This window comes from Schistocerca cancellata, chromosome 2 (assembly GCF_023864275.1).
Source record: "Schistocerca cancellata isolate TAMUIC-IGC-003103 chromosome 2, iqSchCanc2.1, whole genome shotgun sequence".
Classification (NCBI taxonomy): Eukaryota; Metazoa; Arthropoda; class Insecta; order Orthoptera; family Acrididae; genus Schistocerca; species Schistocerca cancellata.
In genome coordinates this window covers 808,362,724-808,382,018 of record NC_064627.1, presented here as the reverse complement: position 1 = coordinate 808,382,018, position 19,295 = coordinate 808,362,724, and the positions used below count along the sequence as shown (strand labels likewise).

At 38.1% G+C, this 19,295-nt stretch overlaps 1 protein-coding gene across 2 annotated transcripts in view; it reads left to right on the top strand.

Annotated features, from left to right (window-relative positions):
- The window catches only part of LOC126162672 (non-structural maintenance of chromosomes element 3 homolog), a 77,596-nt gene extending 63,531 nt beyond the window's left edge, over positions 1-14,065 (top strand). For both annotated transcript variants that reach the window (XM_049919321.1, XM_049919320.1), the window contains one exon: positions 12,462-14,065. In XM_049919321.1, the coding sequence (XP_049775278.1) occupies positions 12,462-12,821 (360 nt within the window). In that variant the 3' untranslated portion in view covers positions 12,822-14,065. The remainder of the gene's footprint in view (positions 1-12,461) is intronic.
- Positions 14,066-19,295: the final 5,230 nt, after the last annotated feature.

Genomic DNA, 19,295 nt, shown 5'->3' with positions numbered 1-19,295 from the left:
GGAGGTGGAGAAAAACGGGCAGCTACCATTCTTGGATGTTCTAGTACGGAAAAAACATGCCCGAGAGACGTTCAAGTACTTTGAGGACATTGTCAACCTTACATCGGTTTTCGGGGTGTTTTCGAGACCAGTTGCAGTTTCAGTTGAAAGTGCTCCTGTGCAAGTGCAGATGTAACTGATTAATCTGGAAGGTAATTCCCGTTTTAGAGACAAATTCCTTTAACATTACAACTGTTCAGGCCATCACGTTGATTTCCTCATGTAGGGTTTGCATGTGTCTATAACGAGGTTGCAAAAGTTTCTATTCTCTACCGCTCCCCCTAGTGCAGTGGAAGTTATTCCTTGATATCTCAACAGATGTCCTATCTTCCTGTCCATCTTTTTTTCAGTATTGTTTTGCATGTATTCCTTTCTTTGCTGATTCTGTGGAGGTCCTCCTCATTCCTTACCTTATCAGGCTGTCTGTTTTCACCATTCGTCTGTAGCATCACATCTCAAATGCTTTGATTCTCTTCTGTCCTTTGATTCTCTTCTATCCTGTTTTTCCCCACTGTCCATGTTCTTTGAAATTTCTTCCTCAAATTACAGCCTATGTTTGATATTAGTAGACTTCTTTTGGCAAGGAAGGCCCTTTTTACCAATGCCAGTCTCCTTTTTATGCTCTCCTTGCTCCATCCAGCAAAAGCTGCCTAGGTAGCAGAAGTCCTTGACTTCACCTGCTTCATTATCACCAAGTCTGAGATTAAATTTCATGTTTTTCTCATTTCTGTTGCTCCTCATTACTTTCATCTTTCTTTGAATTACTCTCAGTGTATATTCTGTACTCATTAGACTGTTCAGTCCATTCAATATATCCTGTAATTCTTCTTCACTGTCACTGACAATAGCAATGTCATCAGAGACTCTAATCATTGATATCCTTTCACCTTGAGTTTTAATCCCACTCTTGAACCTGTCTTATATTTTCGTCATAGCTTCTTCAGTGTATGGTTCGAACACTAGCAGTAAAAGACTACATCCCTGTCCTACACCCTTTTTAATCCGAGCACTTTGTTCTTGATCTTCCAGTCTTATTGTTCCCTCTTTGTTATTGTATGTATTGTATATTACTTGTCTTTCCCAATAGCTTACCTCTTTTTGTCTCTGAATTTTGAACATCGTGCATCATTTTATGTTGTCAAACGTCTGATAATGTGAAACTTCCTGGCAGATTAAAACTGTGTGCCCAGCCGAGACTCGAACTCGGGACCTTTGCCTTTCGCGGGCAAGTGCTCTACCACACTCCGCTGCAGAGTGAAAATCTCATTCTGGAAACATCCCCCAGGCTGTGGCTAAGCCATGTCTCCGCAATATCCTTTCTTTCAGGAGTGCTAGTTCTGCAAGGTTCGCAGGAGAGCTTCTGTAAAGTTTGGAAGGTAGGAGACGAGGTACTGGCAGAAGTAAAGCTGTGAGTACCGGGCGTGAGTCGTGCTTAGGTAGCTCAGATGGTAGAGCACTTGCCCGCGAAAGGCAAAGGTCCCGAGTTCGAGTCTCGGTCGGGCACACAGTTTTAATCTGCCAGGAAGTTTCATATCAGCGCACACTTCGCTGCAGAGTGAAAATCTCATTCTGGTCTGATAATGTGATAATCCTCACACTTGTCAGTTCTTGCTATCTTCAGAATTGTATTGATGTTTGTCTGATGGTCTGGTGGTATATCGCCAGTCTCATACATTCTACACTCCAACATGGGTGCCCATTTTGTTGCCACTTTCCCCAGTGATTCTAGAAATTCTGATGGAATATTATCTGTCTCTTCGCCAGTAATGCTACAAATTCTGGTGGAATTTTACCTATCACTTCTGCCTTATTTGATATTAAGTCATCCAAAGCACTTTTAAATTCTGATTTTAATACTGAATTCCCTCTCTCTTTCCTGTCGACTCCTATTTCTTTTATTGTGTCATCAGACAAGTCGTCCTCATCCTCACAGAGGCCTTCAATGTACTCTTTCCACTTGTCCGCTCTCTGCCCCGCATTTAACAGTGGCATTCCCATTGCCCTCTTAATGTTACTGTCCTTGCTCCTAATTTCATTAAAGATTGTTTAGACTTTCCTGTACGCTGAGTCAGTCCTTCTGACAATGATTTCTTTCTCTATTTCTTCACATTTTTCATGCAGCCATTTCACTGTAGCTTCCCTACATGTCATATTCATTCATTCTTGAATGACTTGTATTTCTGTATTCCTGAATTTCCCTTAACATTTTTGTACTTCCTCCTTTCAGCAAACAAGAGAAGTAATTCTTCTGTTACTCGTGGTTTCGTCGCACTTACCTATGTTCGTCTCTCCAACTTTTGTTATTGACGTTTTTAGAGATGTCCTCTTCAGCTAAACTGCCTACTGAATTATCAAGTATCACAGTATGTATAACTCGGAGAACTTCGAGTGTCTCTCTTCATTCCTTTGCACTTCCGTATCCCACTCTTTTGCAGTTTGATTCCTACTGACCAGTCTCTTAAACTTCAGTCTACTCTTCATCATTACTAAATTGGGATCTGAGTTTATATTTGCTTCTTGATATGCCTTGCAGTTCAGTGTCTGATTTCAGAATCTCTGCCTGACCGAAATGTAATCTAACTGTAATCATCCTGTATCTCGTGGTGTTTTCCAAGAACACATCCTCCTCTTAATATTCTCGAACAAGGTATTCGCTATTACTAGAGTTCGCGTCATGTAAGAAGGTGCCCCAATTTTCAGCTGTTCTGCACATCCCCCTCCAATAGCCACTGGCAGCCAATAATATTCAATCTCTTTCCGGGCGGCTAGCAAAGAGTTACAGCTAAAGAGTGAGAATGTTGCTCCTCCATGCTGCAATGTTGCCGTACTTCATGACAACATGTGGTGTAGGCAAGAGAACTGTAAAAAGAGTCGTAAACAAAAGTGTCAGACTGTGAGAACTGTAGAAACAGTTGGTTTCGTATTGCCTGGAAAGCATCAAAATCACAAGGAACCTGTAACACAAATTAATGGTTTTAACAACATTGTTTTAAAGTGCTTCATGTGAATGATAAATGCGCGACATCACAAAAATGTGTTACAGTTAAGCAGCTTCGTCAATGCAAAGAATTTTAAGAGAGATTGGTTCCAGATATGTTAAGAAGAGAGGTTTTAGTTAAAAGAAATGAGATTCACAACACAAGAGGAGGAGTTAGTTCAGCATGGGTCAGTTAGAATCATTCAATGATCTGCTGGTAAATGAGTGATGATTCTGGCAGTTTAAAGTACTCATGGAAATAGTTTCTTGGATAATTATTCTGAATGCTGTCTCCTCTTCTGGTTTTGTTTATGGGAGTAAACTTGTATTTATGTGTAAGAAAAACAGCAGTGATTACCATTTGGGAATGAACGCTGTCATTTTCGTGATATGATTCACAATTCTTGTCATACCTTGCTTTGAAGTTGGTCATTGCCAATTATAATTCAACTGTTATAGAGAAAACATCAAGTACAAACACCAGAAAAGCAGATATTTTTCCCCGGCTTTAAAATACAAATATTAAGCACCATTTAAACGAGACTCATGCCGATCTCCTGCATCTTGTTAATTTATACAAGTCATGCGACGGAACACACACATTTGACTTCCTTGCGCGTGAATGGGGTCTCACAGTTTTGCATGTCAGTGTAGCCCCATAGAATTCATTTGGGCAAAGGGTTTTAAGGTTATGTGTGTGTGTGAGAGAGAAACCATTCAAGATAACGCACAGTGAATCACTTGTGCATGAGACAATAGACAGTGAGTCAATAGACAACGTTCCAAGTGCAGCATGCGCACTGTCTGTGCGGCATGCTCTAAAGCTTCATAAAGAAGAATTTGTCAAGGAAGTGATGATGGATGTAAGCTTTGAATATATCATCATAAATTTACAATCAGATTGTTCAGAAACAGACTCAAATAGGCGTGACAATGGTATTACAATACAAACTTTGGAGCAAAGTAATGATATTTCTTAGTTTTAAAGACTCATGGTTTAAAAAATGTGTTTGTCAACATATCAGTTGTGTACACAATAATGAGAACTTCCTAGCCTTTTTGATTAGGAGTTTGTATCCTTTGAATTATGCAGGCTATAATGTTCAACATATTGCCAAAGGAGAGGTTAAGCTTCTTCCAACCATGTTGAATGCTCTAATAACATGCGAGAATGCAGCTGGATAAATTTGTCAAAAGTCCGATATTTTCACATGTAAACGTCTGTAATTTTCAAGACACGAACTGGATAAGGCCCTAAAATGACAGTAACTGTTACTTGTCGAGATATCAGTGGTTTTTGGATGTTATCGGTCAGCCTTCCCTGGAGTTATTTGCAGATGGTTGATAAATATTTGCTTCTTCAATGGATTATAAACGTGGTCTCTCACAGTAATATCGAACGTGTAAACAGTGAAAAGTATGACATCTTACTGACAGTTTTTACGCTTGTCTTTTACATTAGTCTTTTCTACCAGTAATTCTTTTCTACACACAGCGATTACACTACAGTCACACACACACACACACACCTTACCCCTTACACATTTTTAAAAATTTTATTGAGTAGAAGCAATTGTCAAGCAAATATAATGATTTTGGTTTGTGCTTGAAGTTAATTTTGTTGTGTATTTAATTTTTACTCATAATGCAGTTCAAATCGCAATGAATGGTAATTATTGCAAGCAGTTTCAATGACCTTGTTGTTAGACAATTGTCATTTTGAGAGAGATTGTACTTCACAAAGCTGTGTCAGCTGTTCTCGCCTCCCGATGTCAAGTGAAGTAAATCTGTGGAGCAGTAGACGCAACGTCGTCAAGATGTGAATTAATATTTCTCTCATGACGATTGATTGAAATTGTTCTTGATATTTATTATTCCTCTCATATATTTGAATGTATAATACAATGTACCATAGGCAAACAAGCCTTAAAGTTGTCTGCAGCAATGCAGTTTTGCAACATGGACTTTATTTGGCCACTCTCTGCTGCCGCACATGCGCAGCTCTCATCCCCTACGCTTCCTTTCCGCTCTGCCTCTATGTGCTTAAGCGCCATCATAGGTGACGCGGGCTTTAGTGAAATTTATTCCAAAACTCATTAGTCGTTTCCCTCTTTCATTCCTACTACCAAGCCCATATTCCCCCTTAATTCTTTCTTATTTTCTTTCCTCTACAACCACATTCCAACCATCATAGCTATTAGATTTTCATCTCCCTTTACATACTGAATTGTCCATTCAACATCCTCATACACTTTATCGATCTCTTCAGCTTATGCTTGCAATGTTGGCGTGTACACTTGTAACATTTTTGTCTGCTGGATTGCTGCCGAATCTAATGAGAACAGCCCTATCGCTGAACTCTTTACAGTAACTCTCTGCTCTACCTTTGTATTCATAACAAATCCTACTCCTGCTATACCATTTTCTGCTGCTTTTCATTTGGTCACCTCTCCCTTTGCAGTCCATTCCAGCAAATCTGAATGGGAAGACTAGTCCAGAATCTTTTGCCAATGGAGAAATCATTGACACTTTCTCAGTTACAGGCCACATGTAGTATCGATACACATTGTGTCTTGAACCCTTAACTACTCTAGTGAAATGCTTATATGCTAATACCATAGTGGGGTCTCAGAGTATCCCAATAAGTCAAACAAAACTGTAATTTAAAGAAATTTTATTTTGAATTGCACTTTTATCACTGAATATTATAAGCATTTTTATGCATTTGAGATGTGATTACAAACAATTTTTGCGCACTGAAATATGTTTTGAGCGTTTTTCACACACTATTTTGGTTTTCTTGTTTGCATTTCATGCACACATGTAGCATCTTGCTTTTCTCGTGGGTTCTGGCTGTGAGATGTTGAGGCAAGAGGAGTACCACCAAGTTTAACATCATCTCTCAGTTCACGAGAAAGGGGTAGGACATCTTGATGTTGTATATGGGATTTTACTAAATCCATTCCAAGCCTCTGTAGCAACTCTCTTCCTTTTTAAATCATCAGTTGGATCAAGTTGTTTGGTGTACTGAAGTAAAATAGCAGCATTGACTCCTACTATGTTTAAAATGGCATAAAATGCAGACACTGGCTGGATGCGTGTTCGCCGTGATACTGAATAGTTGGCGCACATTTGGTCCAGTGTGTCCATTCCTCCTTTTGTGGCATCGTAATCAATGATCATTTCAGGTTTTTTATGATCATAGTGCATAGATGGAAGCAACACAACACTCGACCATTCCGAGGAACATAAGAACAAATTGTCTTTCCTTCATTGTGCCCAAATAATGCTGATTCTACTGGGCGCTTTCTTTATGGTTTGAATTTTTCTGAGATCTGCAGTTTATTTAGCATTAGAGTGCATAAGACAGTCAACATTTTGGCTTCCAGTTGGTCACGGAGTTCAAGTGACATGAACCAATTATGTACTGTCACATTTGTATTGCTTTCCTCAATTGGTGTTAATTTCAAAACATCCTGTGTGGGAATTGATAATATACTTTTAATTGTCCCTTTGCCTGTGTAGACAGGTGCATTGCCTAAATAGAATGTTCGTGAATCACAAAGGAACATAACTTTGAGGCCATATATGGCTGGCTTTTTAGGCATATACATGCAAAATTTGCACCTACCACGAAAGAGTACTAACATTTCATTGATTGGCATGTTTGCTCCTGGAGTATAATACTTTTCACATTTGTCTATAAAGAGTTCCCAGACATCTCTAATAGCTGCAAGTCTGTCATCAGCCTTCCTAGCATCTCATGTAGTAAGTGAAACACAAACAAGACAAAATGAATAAAAATCTATGAACATTCATAGTGGCTCGAAACGCATCACAACCAGTTCCATCATTAGCGAAAAGTCCAACAACATTTTCGTGAGTAGATTTCATTACTCCAGATAAATAAAGCAAACCTAAAAATGCTCTCAGCTCTATTATATCTAGCGGCTTTATGAATGCTGATTGAGGAGCTCTGTATTTGATTGACATGTCATGTATCTTGACTTTTGTATTGGTGACTATTAGTTGTAATAAATCTTCAGTAATAAACAATTCCCAAGAAGATAATATGTCAGTTGAATCAAGCATTTTTGCTTCACGTCTAGCAGCTGGAAGGTGACTGACTATATTGTGAGCATGGTCACGAGATGTAGGAGGAGCTTCTTTTGACCATTTGTAGCACTGCTTTTTTTTCAAAAAATATTTCTCGGCGGAATGCCTAATACATGCCACTTCATTTGATTCTTCACAAGTACTTTCTGATGTAACTTCAGAGGTGGAATCATGATCACGTAGTATAAATTCATCCTAATCTTCTGTGCTCTCCTCATCAGATTGCAAAAACACAGAATCATTCACTATTCTTTCCAGCTTGTCATCTGTTAATGATTTCGATTGTGCCATTCTGAAAAATAATGCATACATACTCACATAACCTTAAAAATTGATGATGTTATCGAAATTTTGCTCTTTTCGGAGTACTCTGAGTTCAGTTGCGTAAAACACTAATTGAGATAATGAAAAACAATTTTATGTTAATACTCTGGTGGGGTATTCTGAGACCTCTTTCTCTGTATCTCACAAAATATTACCGGAAGCACCATATCCGACGCTCTGCGTTACGTGGCATCACTTCACTGAGGACTGCCAAGAACACAGGCACACGTACTGTGTATTGTATTCATATCGCCTGGGGTTCTCCAGGACCCCACTAGAGCAGTTAGAGGTTAATGCATTGGTGTCCATTGCCTTCTTCATTCTCATGCCGTTGGTCACTGCTGATCAGATTTCCCACCCCTAGGACAATAGAGTGCCCTGAGCCTCTGTCTGCTCCTCCGCCCTCTATGACAAGAACATTGGCAAAAGGGGCTGACTCTTGTGCCAGAAGTCTTCAGCCACCACTGCTGATGATTTTTATTCAGAATTTAAGCAGTGGTGGTGTTCGAACCCAGGACACATGATTTTTTGAATACTAGTCAAATACGCTACCCTTGATTGATGTCGATTATGGATCTAAATAAGTTACAATTACATGGCAATGTGAGTGTAAAAATCTGTGAAATTGTCTGCGTCTTTGTGTATGCCGACAGTTTGTACCAGATAAAAATCATAGTATCTCCTCAGCACACCAAAAATAGTTGAGTAATACTGAAAATTAGTTTGGTTTTTGATCAGTATTGTTGAGAAATTTGAGTTAAAAAACCCAGTCAGATACAGTGCAACTGCACTGTAATTTAAATGTGGTGTGTTCATAGTTTCCCCCTTTCCACTCCTAACAGTCAGAAAGTATGTCATGGCGGTGTGGGAAAGTGTGTCAGACTGGCTGACTGCTATGGCGCTCATGCCAGGGATTAGGTCGCGATCCAAATTCTCGATCACACTTTGATTGAGCAGTATCTCACATGTATTGCGTAAAGTCCTGGAAAAGTCTCAGAAAGAAAGTGAAGTCCGTTTAGTACAAGTTTAAATTTGAAGTTTCACAACTGCAAACTAGGTATATTCGATTACAGATCACTTGTAAATTATTGTGTTAAAATTTGAGAGTTCAGACTAGTTTGCATAACACAAAGTAGTGAAGTCCACATGTGTAAGATATTTCAGAGTATCCACTAGTGACGAGTCAGTATTAAAAGTCCAAAGTGTTCAGTGCAAGACGGCTGTCCCTATTTAAGCACTCGCTTTGACATGAGCCAAACTTCTGCAACATGAATTATGAATTTAATGTTTTGCACATATATTCACATCAGTTTATGTGTAAACTTCCTCAGATGTCTATTGCTTTTCATAATTTTTCTCTAAGTTAAATAGTCTGTTCAGAAATAACGATTATGTCAAGGAAAACGCTACCTTATGCTGTTTTTGTTGCTAATAAATATAAACAATTAAAACTAAGTACATTCATACATCATGTGTGCATGTTCACATACACACACAAAGATACACCTCACAAAGAATCCAAACTCCCAGCTAGAACACATTCAGTTGTTCCACTACCCGCCATCTTGTTTTGTAGTTTGTAAACAATGCCATTGAGAGCTGCGTAGTGCAGTTCTTCACAGTGAATATAATAGCGAAACCAGAATAAGTAGGTGAAATATATAGTAAACACAGACACAAACTCACACATTAACACATGATCTTATATATGGAATTAATGAATGTTAGACCTAACCGCAACTTTCCCAGACATAAAATTTTGAAGTAAACAACTTTTCTATATTAAGTTCTGTATGGAAATCACAGAATCTGGTAACGAGGTGTGTGTGTGTGTGTGTGTGTGTGTGTGTGTGTGTGTGTGTGTGTGTGTGTGTAAAACTTCGTCTGTTTTTCAAGTTACTTCCTTAAAAACTCAAATCTGTATGTGTACAAGTATTAAAGAACATTTTTCCTGTTTAATAGAAGGAAAATAAAAGCTGGCTGATGATACTGAAAGTGCAACGAAACAAGTCTGAGTAATAGAAGAAAAGAAAAGAATTGGGATTGCTCAAGGACCTCCTCCAAAAACAATTTTTAATTAGTCCTGTGGAACATATGCTATATTGTGCTTTCATTTATACACTGACATTTGTAGTTATAGTTCCACTTAGAGATCTTGTATTCAACACCATTGCATCAAATTCACAACTAAACATTCAGTGTTCCAGGTATTTTTAATTTATATCAGGTGTTTTGAACATCACAGTGCTTTACTAGGCATGGTCCTAATAAATGTGGCATAGGTACACTTGCATTAACCCATCCTGTCTGGTCACTTACTCAGTAATAGTGGAATCTGGATCTTACTGTTATTTGACTTTTTCACAGATGCAAAGCATTTCCAGATGTAAAAGTTAAATTAATTACTAAGAGAGAACTGGACTGAATGGAAATCACTCAAAACCTTTGGAATTTAGTGCTCCACAAACATGCTTCCAAAACTGAGAAATGGAATGAAAGAATGATCTTTCTCTATTCCTGTACCTATTATAGAAACCAATTTTTTTTTTTATTTTTAAAAAACAGAGGCCAAAAACGTAGAAGAAACATGTATATTCTTTAACATTTTGGAGACTCGCTACTTAGAACAATGTCAGACCTAGGAAACTGGTATTATGCTGTTATCTAAAGCGTTACTGGCATGTATGTGATTGATGTATCGTCAACAGTAATGCAAGCAGCAAGATTTATTTTCATATTTACTTTAGTTCTTTGATAGACCACAAATGTTAAAATCATGAGGACAGAAAGTGTATTTATCCTCCCAAGAAAAGTGTGCAAGGTGAGTTATTGGGTAATTTCTTCCTCTTGAGCTTTCCAGGTGTCTTGCTCACCTAACAGATGTGACATTTATTGCAGAATTATACAGAACTTTGAAAGTACATGTCAGTGTGATCATATTGGTTCAGCCATTTGCGATAGCAGCTGTTATGTTCACTAATTTTCGTTTGAAATACGTCCAGAGATTGGCAGCAGAAGGCTGAGTCCAGTTTTCAAGTAATCGGTGGATCATGCTTTGAGAAAATGGCGGCCCAACTCATAATCGGGTGCAGTCTTTTTAACACAAAGTTGTGACCCAAGTTATGCTAAGGCTTGGTGTCCAAAGTGTTAACACATTGACTGCCACTCCCATAGCGATGGGTGTTTCACAGCTAGGCCAGACCATGGTGTCAATCATGAGATGCTGCTGCGGCCACAGGCTACTTCATGAGAGTTAATGTATTAAATATTGTTCTAATGCATTACTCATTTTACGTGGCTATTCAAATAATTTGAATTTAATGTTTGTTTCAAAAGTTAAAAATTCCTGTAATTGCTCTTAAACACAATTTTCTCAAATGTCTGTATTTTATTTCAAACAATGGAAAATCTGGATGGAATGTAAAAATGTAAAAATATTAGAGAAGGAAAGTTGCTACTCACCATACAGCGGAGATGTTGAGTTGTGATAGGCACAAAAAAAGATTCACACAATTATAACTTTCAGCCATTAAGGCCTTTTTCAGCAAAACACACACACACACACACACACACACACACACACACACACACACAAATGCAATTTGCACACACGTCTGCAGTCTCAGACAACTGAAACCACAAGTGTGAATCTTTTTGTTGTGGCTATCGCAACTCAGCATCTCCACCATATGGTGGGTAGCAATTTTCTTTCTCTAATATTATTATCGTATTTTATTTCATTAAGAAACATTGCCCATCACCGGTGTTTTCCAAAGGTAACTTAATATTTTCAATTGACATTAATGTTTTAAAAAATTTGCATTTGGGGTTGGAATGAAACATGGACGGACATATTTGGTAGCATTTTCATACTTTTGTATCAGAATTTTTGATTTGTTGCTTTTACCCCCGTGTTGAGCAGTCAAGGAAGTATAATTCCTGTGAATTATAATCATTGCACTGTCAGTTTCATTTTCTGCTAGTATTGTGATTCTAATTTTTTGGTATAATTCTTTCCAATTTAGTTTAACGGTAGGTCCAGATTGCCAGGTAATGAAATGCATAACTTTTATACATAATTAAATGGCACAGTTTATGAAATTGTAAAATGTGCAACACCAAAAGTTGACTACAGCTGGCAGAACAGTTCGGTGTATAATAAATGACATCATCTCTGAGCAGTTAGCAATAATCAGTAGAAATAACACACTGAGAGTTCTGGTTTGGATCAGCAATACAATACTTAACTTGATAGTCACTTTTAGCAAGAAGTATGGAATGACTGTGATCTTGTCTTCTTGCACAGCCTGTGCTGTGTCAGCCTCTTCGAGCCAGCCATCTCTGTTGTATATAGACACTCACGAATGTGGCTAATATGCAGATATTTGTAAGAAGTTGTAACAGTTACAAAAATATTAAAGTATTTCAAAAACTTTAAGTCTTTCTCATTGGATATGGCACCAGTGCTGTGCTTTCTTAGCTGTACACTATACATGGTTAGCTCTTAGACATTTAAAAAAGAAACTACACTAAGGTATTAATTGTTGGAAGATTGGGAAAACATTGCCAATTACAGCCACAATACTGCCAGCACTAGATGGCAATGCTGTTCACTTGCACGCGTTCATACATGTGCACTGGTCTGAGTAGTCACCTTTGTAAAATCAAACAAGAAAAGTGTCAGTGGGTGCGCACGCCTTGATTGTTACAAGTGCCACTTATTGTTTCTCTGCACTTTGGTCTGTATGAAAAGTATGCCAGATCACAAATGAAATGATCCTATGTCCCCTTACTTGCATATATATTGTTGCTCCCATTCATCTCAGTGGTATTGCTATATCTATTGTGGCATCCTTACCAGTAACAGTATTTCATTATATGCTTTTGTGGTATGTAATCAATGTGATAATTAATAACTGTTAAAATGTTAGAATATTAGCAAGTAACCAAAAACTCATTTCTTAAGTTACATATTCACATTAAATAGTGCTGTTTAATGTTGTAGGTTTATGGAAACTCTAACATACAAGTGTGGAATACCCAGTATGAAGCTGTTATGCAGCAAGAACATATGTGGATGCAAAGGAATCGTGGGGGAAATGAACTATTCACTTGTTCACAATCCTCAACCCCGTCTGATACATCGCCACCTTTGTCCCAGACAGCAACAAATTCATCTTTGCGGTCCAGACAGTACTCATTGTCACAACCTGGTCCTTCTGGCTTACAGAGCAGAGGAGCAGGCAGCAGCAGCAGCAGTCAACCATCTGGGACATTCTTGCATCCATCTAGCCTTTCCCAAACAAGACAGCGCAGCAGATCCAACACTTCTTCGCAAGGGCCAGTGAAAAAATTGCGGAGCTAACAGTGACAGATGATACGTTGAAGAGGAGAGAAGTTCTTGTACTACTTTCCAACTCCTTTTTTTTCCCACAGACATTGGAGATAATGGCACATTTGTGCAGGGGCAAGTATGAAAGCTCAGTGTTCATTGGTTTTACTACAAATAAATGTAATTTCCATGTACAAATTTTTTGCAGAGGACAAAAACTGTTGGTATAATACCTTCTGCAGATTCCCTATGCAAATATTATTATTAGAGAGAAAAATCAATTGTTAAAAAGCATTGTCCTCAGATTGTTAAGTGTAAATGAATGTGTAATCCTTGTATTTTATGACCGAAATGTCACACAGTAAGCTTAACATGCTTAACTCTAATTTGAAAAGGTTAGTTTCTTTTGACCTTTCTCAAACAGTATTTAAAGTGATTAGTTCTTTAGCTAATTATGTGAAGTAAGAATTTGGAATTAATTGCAGATTTTGTTCTGTAATTAATCTGTTCCTCTGCATCCTTGTACCTCATCTTTTTTTCTGAGTGTCTTGTGTAATTTATAAGCAACTTCTACCAGGCAAATCAGTTTTCAGAAACTTTATTATTTCAAAATATTTGGCCTTTTTAACAGATTATGTCTTTACAGGTGTTTTAGTATTCTAGTCAAATAATTCTTTCATTGTTAATTCAGGAGTGGAGTCATTATCATAAGCACTATTTGATTAATGAGTCCCTTTTACATTTCATTTTGTCCAGTTCCTCACTGTGTTAAAGCATCATACCAATGTTTATAATGGTGAGCTTGAGGTACATCTGGAGGCTATAACTGGATTTGGCATGTACAAGCGATCTTTTGAAGGTTTCACTTCTTCATCATAAGATGAAGGAGGGAAAATTGTTCTGAAACATGTGGTGACTTATGAGATGCTGGTACACATTTGGACTTTGAAAGCCATTGTTTAGTTTGTCCTTTTGTGTATTTACTTGTGCGTATCAACTAATTCCACAACAAAAGTAGCAGACAGTGGTTGACCAATGCCAAACATCCACAAGCATCTTTAGTAGTTCATAATTCCCATAAGATTTGTCAGTAGGACTTAATATTAGGTATGTTAAGCATACTATCAGATAGTTGATGATATCACATTGCAGTGGCTGGCACCCTTTTTAACATTTTTAATAGCTAAATTTTTTCCATTACTTGACTGTTGACATTGGTCTGCTTGAACAGATTTGATGAGAGTAAACACCTCTTTTAGAACTGGTTTTTGAAAAATGTTCAAGCTGACCTTCAGGCTGTCAGCTGCTTTACGTTTAAAAAATTGTATATTGTTTGTCCAGCACACTATGCACAAACGTGGTTCTTTGTGCAGCTGTGATGGTGTAGGTGTGTAGATTGATTTTATGACAACACTTATATTGTTTTCAAGGAAAGATAAAAATATTAATACCAATCGCTTTTTTTAGATCTTCATTATTCAGTACCATATTAGTTCAAACATTTAAACTTTCATCCATAATTTACTTAGCTCAATAGTAGGACCTGGGTCACTATTGTGAGATTTTTATTATGGGTACCTTTAAATAAATGTTATCTGTGTTATTCATATGCAGCTTGAGAAATGTGAAACACTCAGTCTCATTGCTCTTGGTAGCAGTAGTGCAGTGTCAGGAGAACTTCCTGAAAGTGTTGCAGGAAATGCATGCAGGTAGTAACTTATTTTGTCAGCAGGTAGCAAATGATGTTCCACATAGTATCTATGCATGTGGAAAGGATGGGGAGTGATAGGGACAGTGTTGCTCTCAAGTATGTATATTTTATCCTATGAGTTGTATGTTCTGTGATACACTATGTGAAGTTTTCTTAGGAAGTTGTGAGACTATTTCTATTGCACTATTATGTTGCAGTTTTACCATTTCACGGGAAAGTCTCATTACTTTCTAGAAACACCAAATATGTGATATTCATGTCACATCTAATGTGACAGAGGATATTTTTTGTAACATGCCAGTGCAGGTGTGTACAATATAGCAGCCATGACTATTGTCATGTTGCAAGGAAAATGTATTTTATTATTTTTGTAATAAAATTTATGAGGAAAAAATTTTCTAATGCTTGCCTTTGTAAATTCAGTACCACTATCATATTCTGAGGAGGAAAAAAAGGAAGTACCAGGATCACATAAAAATGTTAAAGGGACTTGCCAGTCTTTGTGTGAGTAAACCACAGCTTTGTATCGTATGCAAGTTCATAAGTTTATGTTTTTATATAACTAAATTGCATAGAAATTTTCTGGTATGTGAAAACAATTATATTAAATAAGGATTTTATGGTTCAAGATACCCGGAAGTTTGTTTTTGGTATAAACTGTTGATGATGCGACCTGTGCGCACACTATGAACCTGAATGTTCAGGGTTCAGTCTTTGATATGTTGTAGAATTTTTACTGGTACTTCTCACTTTTTTCATCTCTGACATGATTTATACATGCAAAAAAGAACCAGGTCACACTGTGCATTGGAGCCCACTTTAAACTGTAAGTCTCTATGTAACTAACTGGGTAAATTCATTTCAGTGGCTAGACGAAGGGAAGGGCATCCCATCTTCAATAGGACTATGCCTAGTAAAGCATTGCAGTGTTAAAACCAATATTTGGGTTAGAGACAACTTACCTAAACTGTTAGTGTCTGAACTAAAAGTGGATTTCAATGAGAATTTAGTCTTTCAGTATAGTAACAGTATAAAGACTGCTTCTTGATGTAAAGCAATTAAACAGGTAAACCACACATCACTCATCAATGAGTTTCGTATGCAATGGCTGTTACGCAGGTGTGAAATTGAAACATGAAAGACATTTATTGGAACGTGTGCCACATGTTTGAAATTTGTTGAAAGTTGGAATGCTTTTTATTGACTGACAATAACATATAAACATATTGCATACTAAATATGGATGCCACAAGAAGAAATTTGTATATAAATGAAGTGTTGTTAATATGATGCCGTGACAGGTGCAGAATACATTCTCATAAAACCGGAGGAGGAAAGTTTAATCATCTTTTGTGTGAAATGATGTAACTTTTATGTGCAGTGATAAATAATTAGACATGGACTCTACATGCAAAATTTGTATGCAGACACTGCATGCTACATCTCTGAATTGAGATGGCAGTCATTTTGTTATGTTTCCTAAATGTTCATGTAATGACAAATGCAATGGGTGGGCAGTTCAGAAGTTTTAAAGGGTGTCAGTATTTTCTGGAAATGTGAGGTGTGGGGAAAAGTACTGTGGATGAAGGCTGTTCTCATGGGCACCTAATCAGGAACAGTGGGGAAAGTTGTACCATTCCTGACTTGATTTCCATAGACTCTCCTTGGTAGCAAGTCCACAGCTAGCAGTCCACAGGTCCCGAAGTCAGACTTGAATGGCAGCGATGCCATGGATGCAGCTCTTCTGTGAAATCCTGTGTGATGGAATCCTTGCAGAATTGGCACCTGGCCAATAGAACTATTTCAAAGTGAACACGTCTGGTCTGTCCTGATCACTGCTCTAAATACTTCTCAGCCGGGCCTATTTTTGATCACATGACTTCTGGAAGAGAATAAGAGCATGTGGTCCACAGCCTCTAGCAGCACTTGGCTCGCCTCCTGGTGCACAGTTGGAGCATGGCTGTCTGTCTTCTGGAAAACTGTCACCTGTCTGTTCAACATCTTCAAAGCACTGATGTGACATTGGTTGCTGATGCTGCAGGTGTTTAGCCTTGGTACAGCATTAATTATCTATCTTAGGCACAAGAAATAGTTCAGATTTAGGTGAAAAAGTCATAGTTTTCACTTGAGCACTATTGTAGTAATTCATCAGAGTCAGTCCACAATGAGAATTACAATGTCAAACAATAACTTGCTCCAATGGCAGTGACATCACACACTTTCTTGTTACCTGCAACACAGTGCAGTTAAAATGTTCATTCATCTGATATACAGAAACTGCTTGAAAGGTTTCATGGATATCTGTGCACTTTTTTTGTGTACAGGATGTGCAGAGTAGTGGTGTTAGTCAACACTGTGAGGACACTGAACATAGATCCTTCTTGTGAGCTTCCAAACCACGAACTGCCAATTTTACTTGATGTCTGATTGCTTAAAGATGGGCATAAGAATGAAATGTTATTTCATGAACTATGTTATGCTTTGAAAATTGCTTAGGCTGGATTTTACTATTTTGGATGAACTACAAAAACAAATGTAATTTTTGGCTTGTAGAAAATACTGCTGGTTAGAAATTTAGAAGAATATGTCGACACTATTATTCTTCCACAAAGTGTAAGTGTAAGCGCCGTGTTGCAAATAAGTTTAAATCACATGAAATTGTCAACTGATGAGTTGATTAATCAGACCTGTATATCACTTTGCGTAGAAAAATTAAAGTGAAATAAGTATGTAGTCATAGTTTGGAATATAGCAATAGCTATGACAAAATCTGCAATGGAAAATAACAGACTGGTGGTTTGATATTCATTATAATGTATGCAAAATACTTTCCAGGAAAGTGGGTCATCTTTCTCAAATATACTGATTAACTCATAGGTGTGAACTGTAATACTGACATCAGTTAATTATATTTTCATATTATGAGTGCCATAATGAAAACTAATTACATCAATGTAAACAGAAGAACCAAAAGGATAACCTGAAAAATTAAATTCAAGAGAGATTAAGTCTAAATAAGATATTGATATTTTCTTGTAAGCAGTACCAAGCCAGCAGATAAAGTATAGAAAATAAGTTAAATGTTAACAAAAATGTCTATTTACGGAAGTAGAAAAACATAACAAGTGGGAGAATGCACTTTGCTGTGCCACACAACAACCACATTGGATCATATAGAAATGTATTACTAAATAACTGACCACATAATCCAATGTTAAGACATTTAAATATAAATCACAAACAAAAAATGTAACATTTTCATTAACCATGAATTCACAGTATTAGGCATGCAAATCAAATATATACAAAAACTGGTCATTGAGAAGCTATAAAATATATACATTTTATATAAACAACAATGTAGGAAAAGACAGATTGCTACATACCATAAAGAAGACATGTTAAGTTGCCGATGGGCACAATTAAAAGACACTTCATAGAGCTTTCGTCCACAGCCTTCATCAGTAAAAGAGAAACGCACACCATTCATACACACAAGCAAACACATCTTATGCACACATGACCACCAACTCCATTACCTTGGACCGGCATGCAGCTATCATGTGGGATGCAAGCAGCAATCTGGAGGGAAGGGGGAAGGGATAGTAGTATACGGGTAGGGGGAGAGACGAATTATGTGTGGTGGAGTGTGCAGGTACTAGAACGCCAACAGGCACAATATCAGAGGTTGTGGGGCAGGGAGGTGGGAGAAAAAAGGAGAGGAGTGGGGAAAGACGGACAGATGCGTTGGCAGTGGATAGCAAATAAACAGGGTGAGATATGAAAATGTGGAGGAGGTGATAGGACAGAGGGGTTGGAAACTGTGGGGTGGAGGATGTGAGGATAGTATGTTACTGTAGGTTGCGGTCGTGATAATTATGGTAGCAGAGAATGTGTTGTTAGGATAACTACCATCTGTGCAGTTCAGGAAATCTGGTGGTGGAGGGAAGGATCTAGAGGGCTCAGGTACTGAAACAGCCATTGAACTCAAGTGTGTTATATTCAGCTGCATGTTGTGCCACAGGGTGTCTACTTTGCTCTTGGCCACAGTTTTCTGGTGGTCGTTCATCTGCCTGGACAACTGGTTGGTAGTAATACCAATATAAAAACCTGTGCAGTGATTGCAGGAGAGCTGGTAAATGACGTGGCTACTTTCACAGGTGGCCTGGCCCCTGATGGGGCAGGATAAATCTTTTGCACGTCTGGAATAGGAAGTGCTGGGTGGCTGGATTGGGCAGGTTTTGCACCTGGCTTGCACAGGGATATGATCCTTATGGTAAGGTGTTGGGATTTGGAGTGACATAGGGATGGACTAGCATGTTGTTGAGGTTGGGTGGGCGAGGGGGGAGCCTTTAATCAGATATGGGATAGGATCACTCTGGCAGATATAAGTGGAGGAGTCAGATAATTGGCAGAGGCTTTCTGCCAGGTAGTCATCGCGTTTCATAACAGCAGTGGAGGGACCTTTGCAGGTAGATAATTAGCTCAGGATTTGTTTTGAGGTTGTATATGACTGTTCTTTCTTCTCCTGAAATGTTGGTGTTCTGAGGAAGGGACCTGGGGGAGGATGGTGTGGCAACGTTCGAGGCAAGGAATTCCCGGAAGGTGATTAGCGTGTGGTTAGGTGCAAGGGGGGGGGGGGGGGGGGAGGATCGTGGTTGGATGGTGGTATGTACTGGAAGAGGCAGGGTCCATTGTTGGAATGAGGGTGATTTTTGTTGGAGGGATTGACAGTAAAGAAGTGCTTACATTGCAGGGATCGGGAGAAGGAGAGTAGGTCTTTGACATGTTCAGCA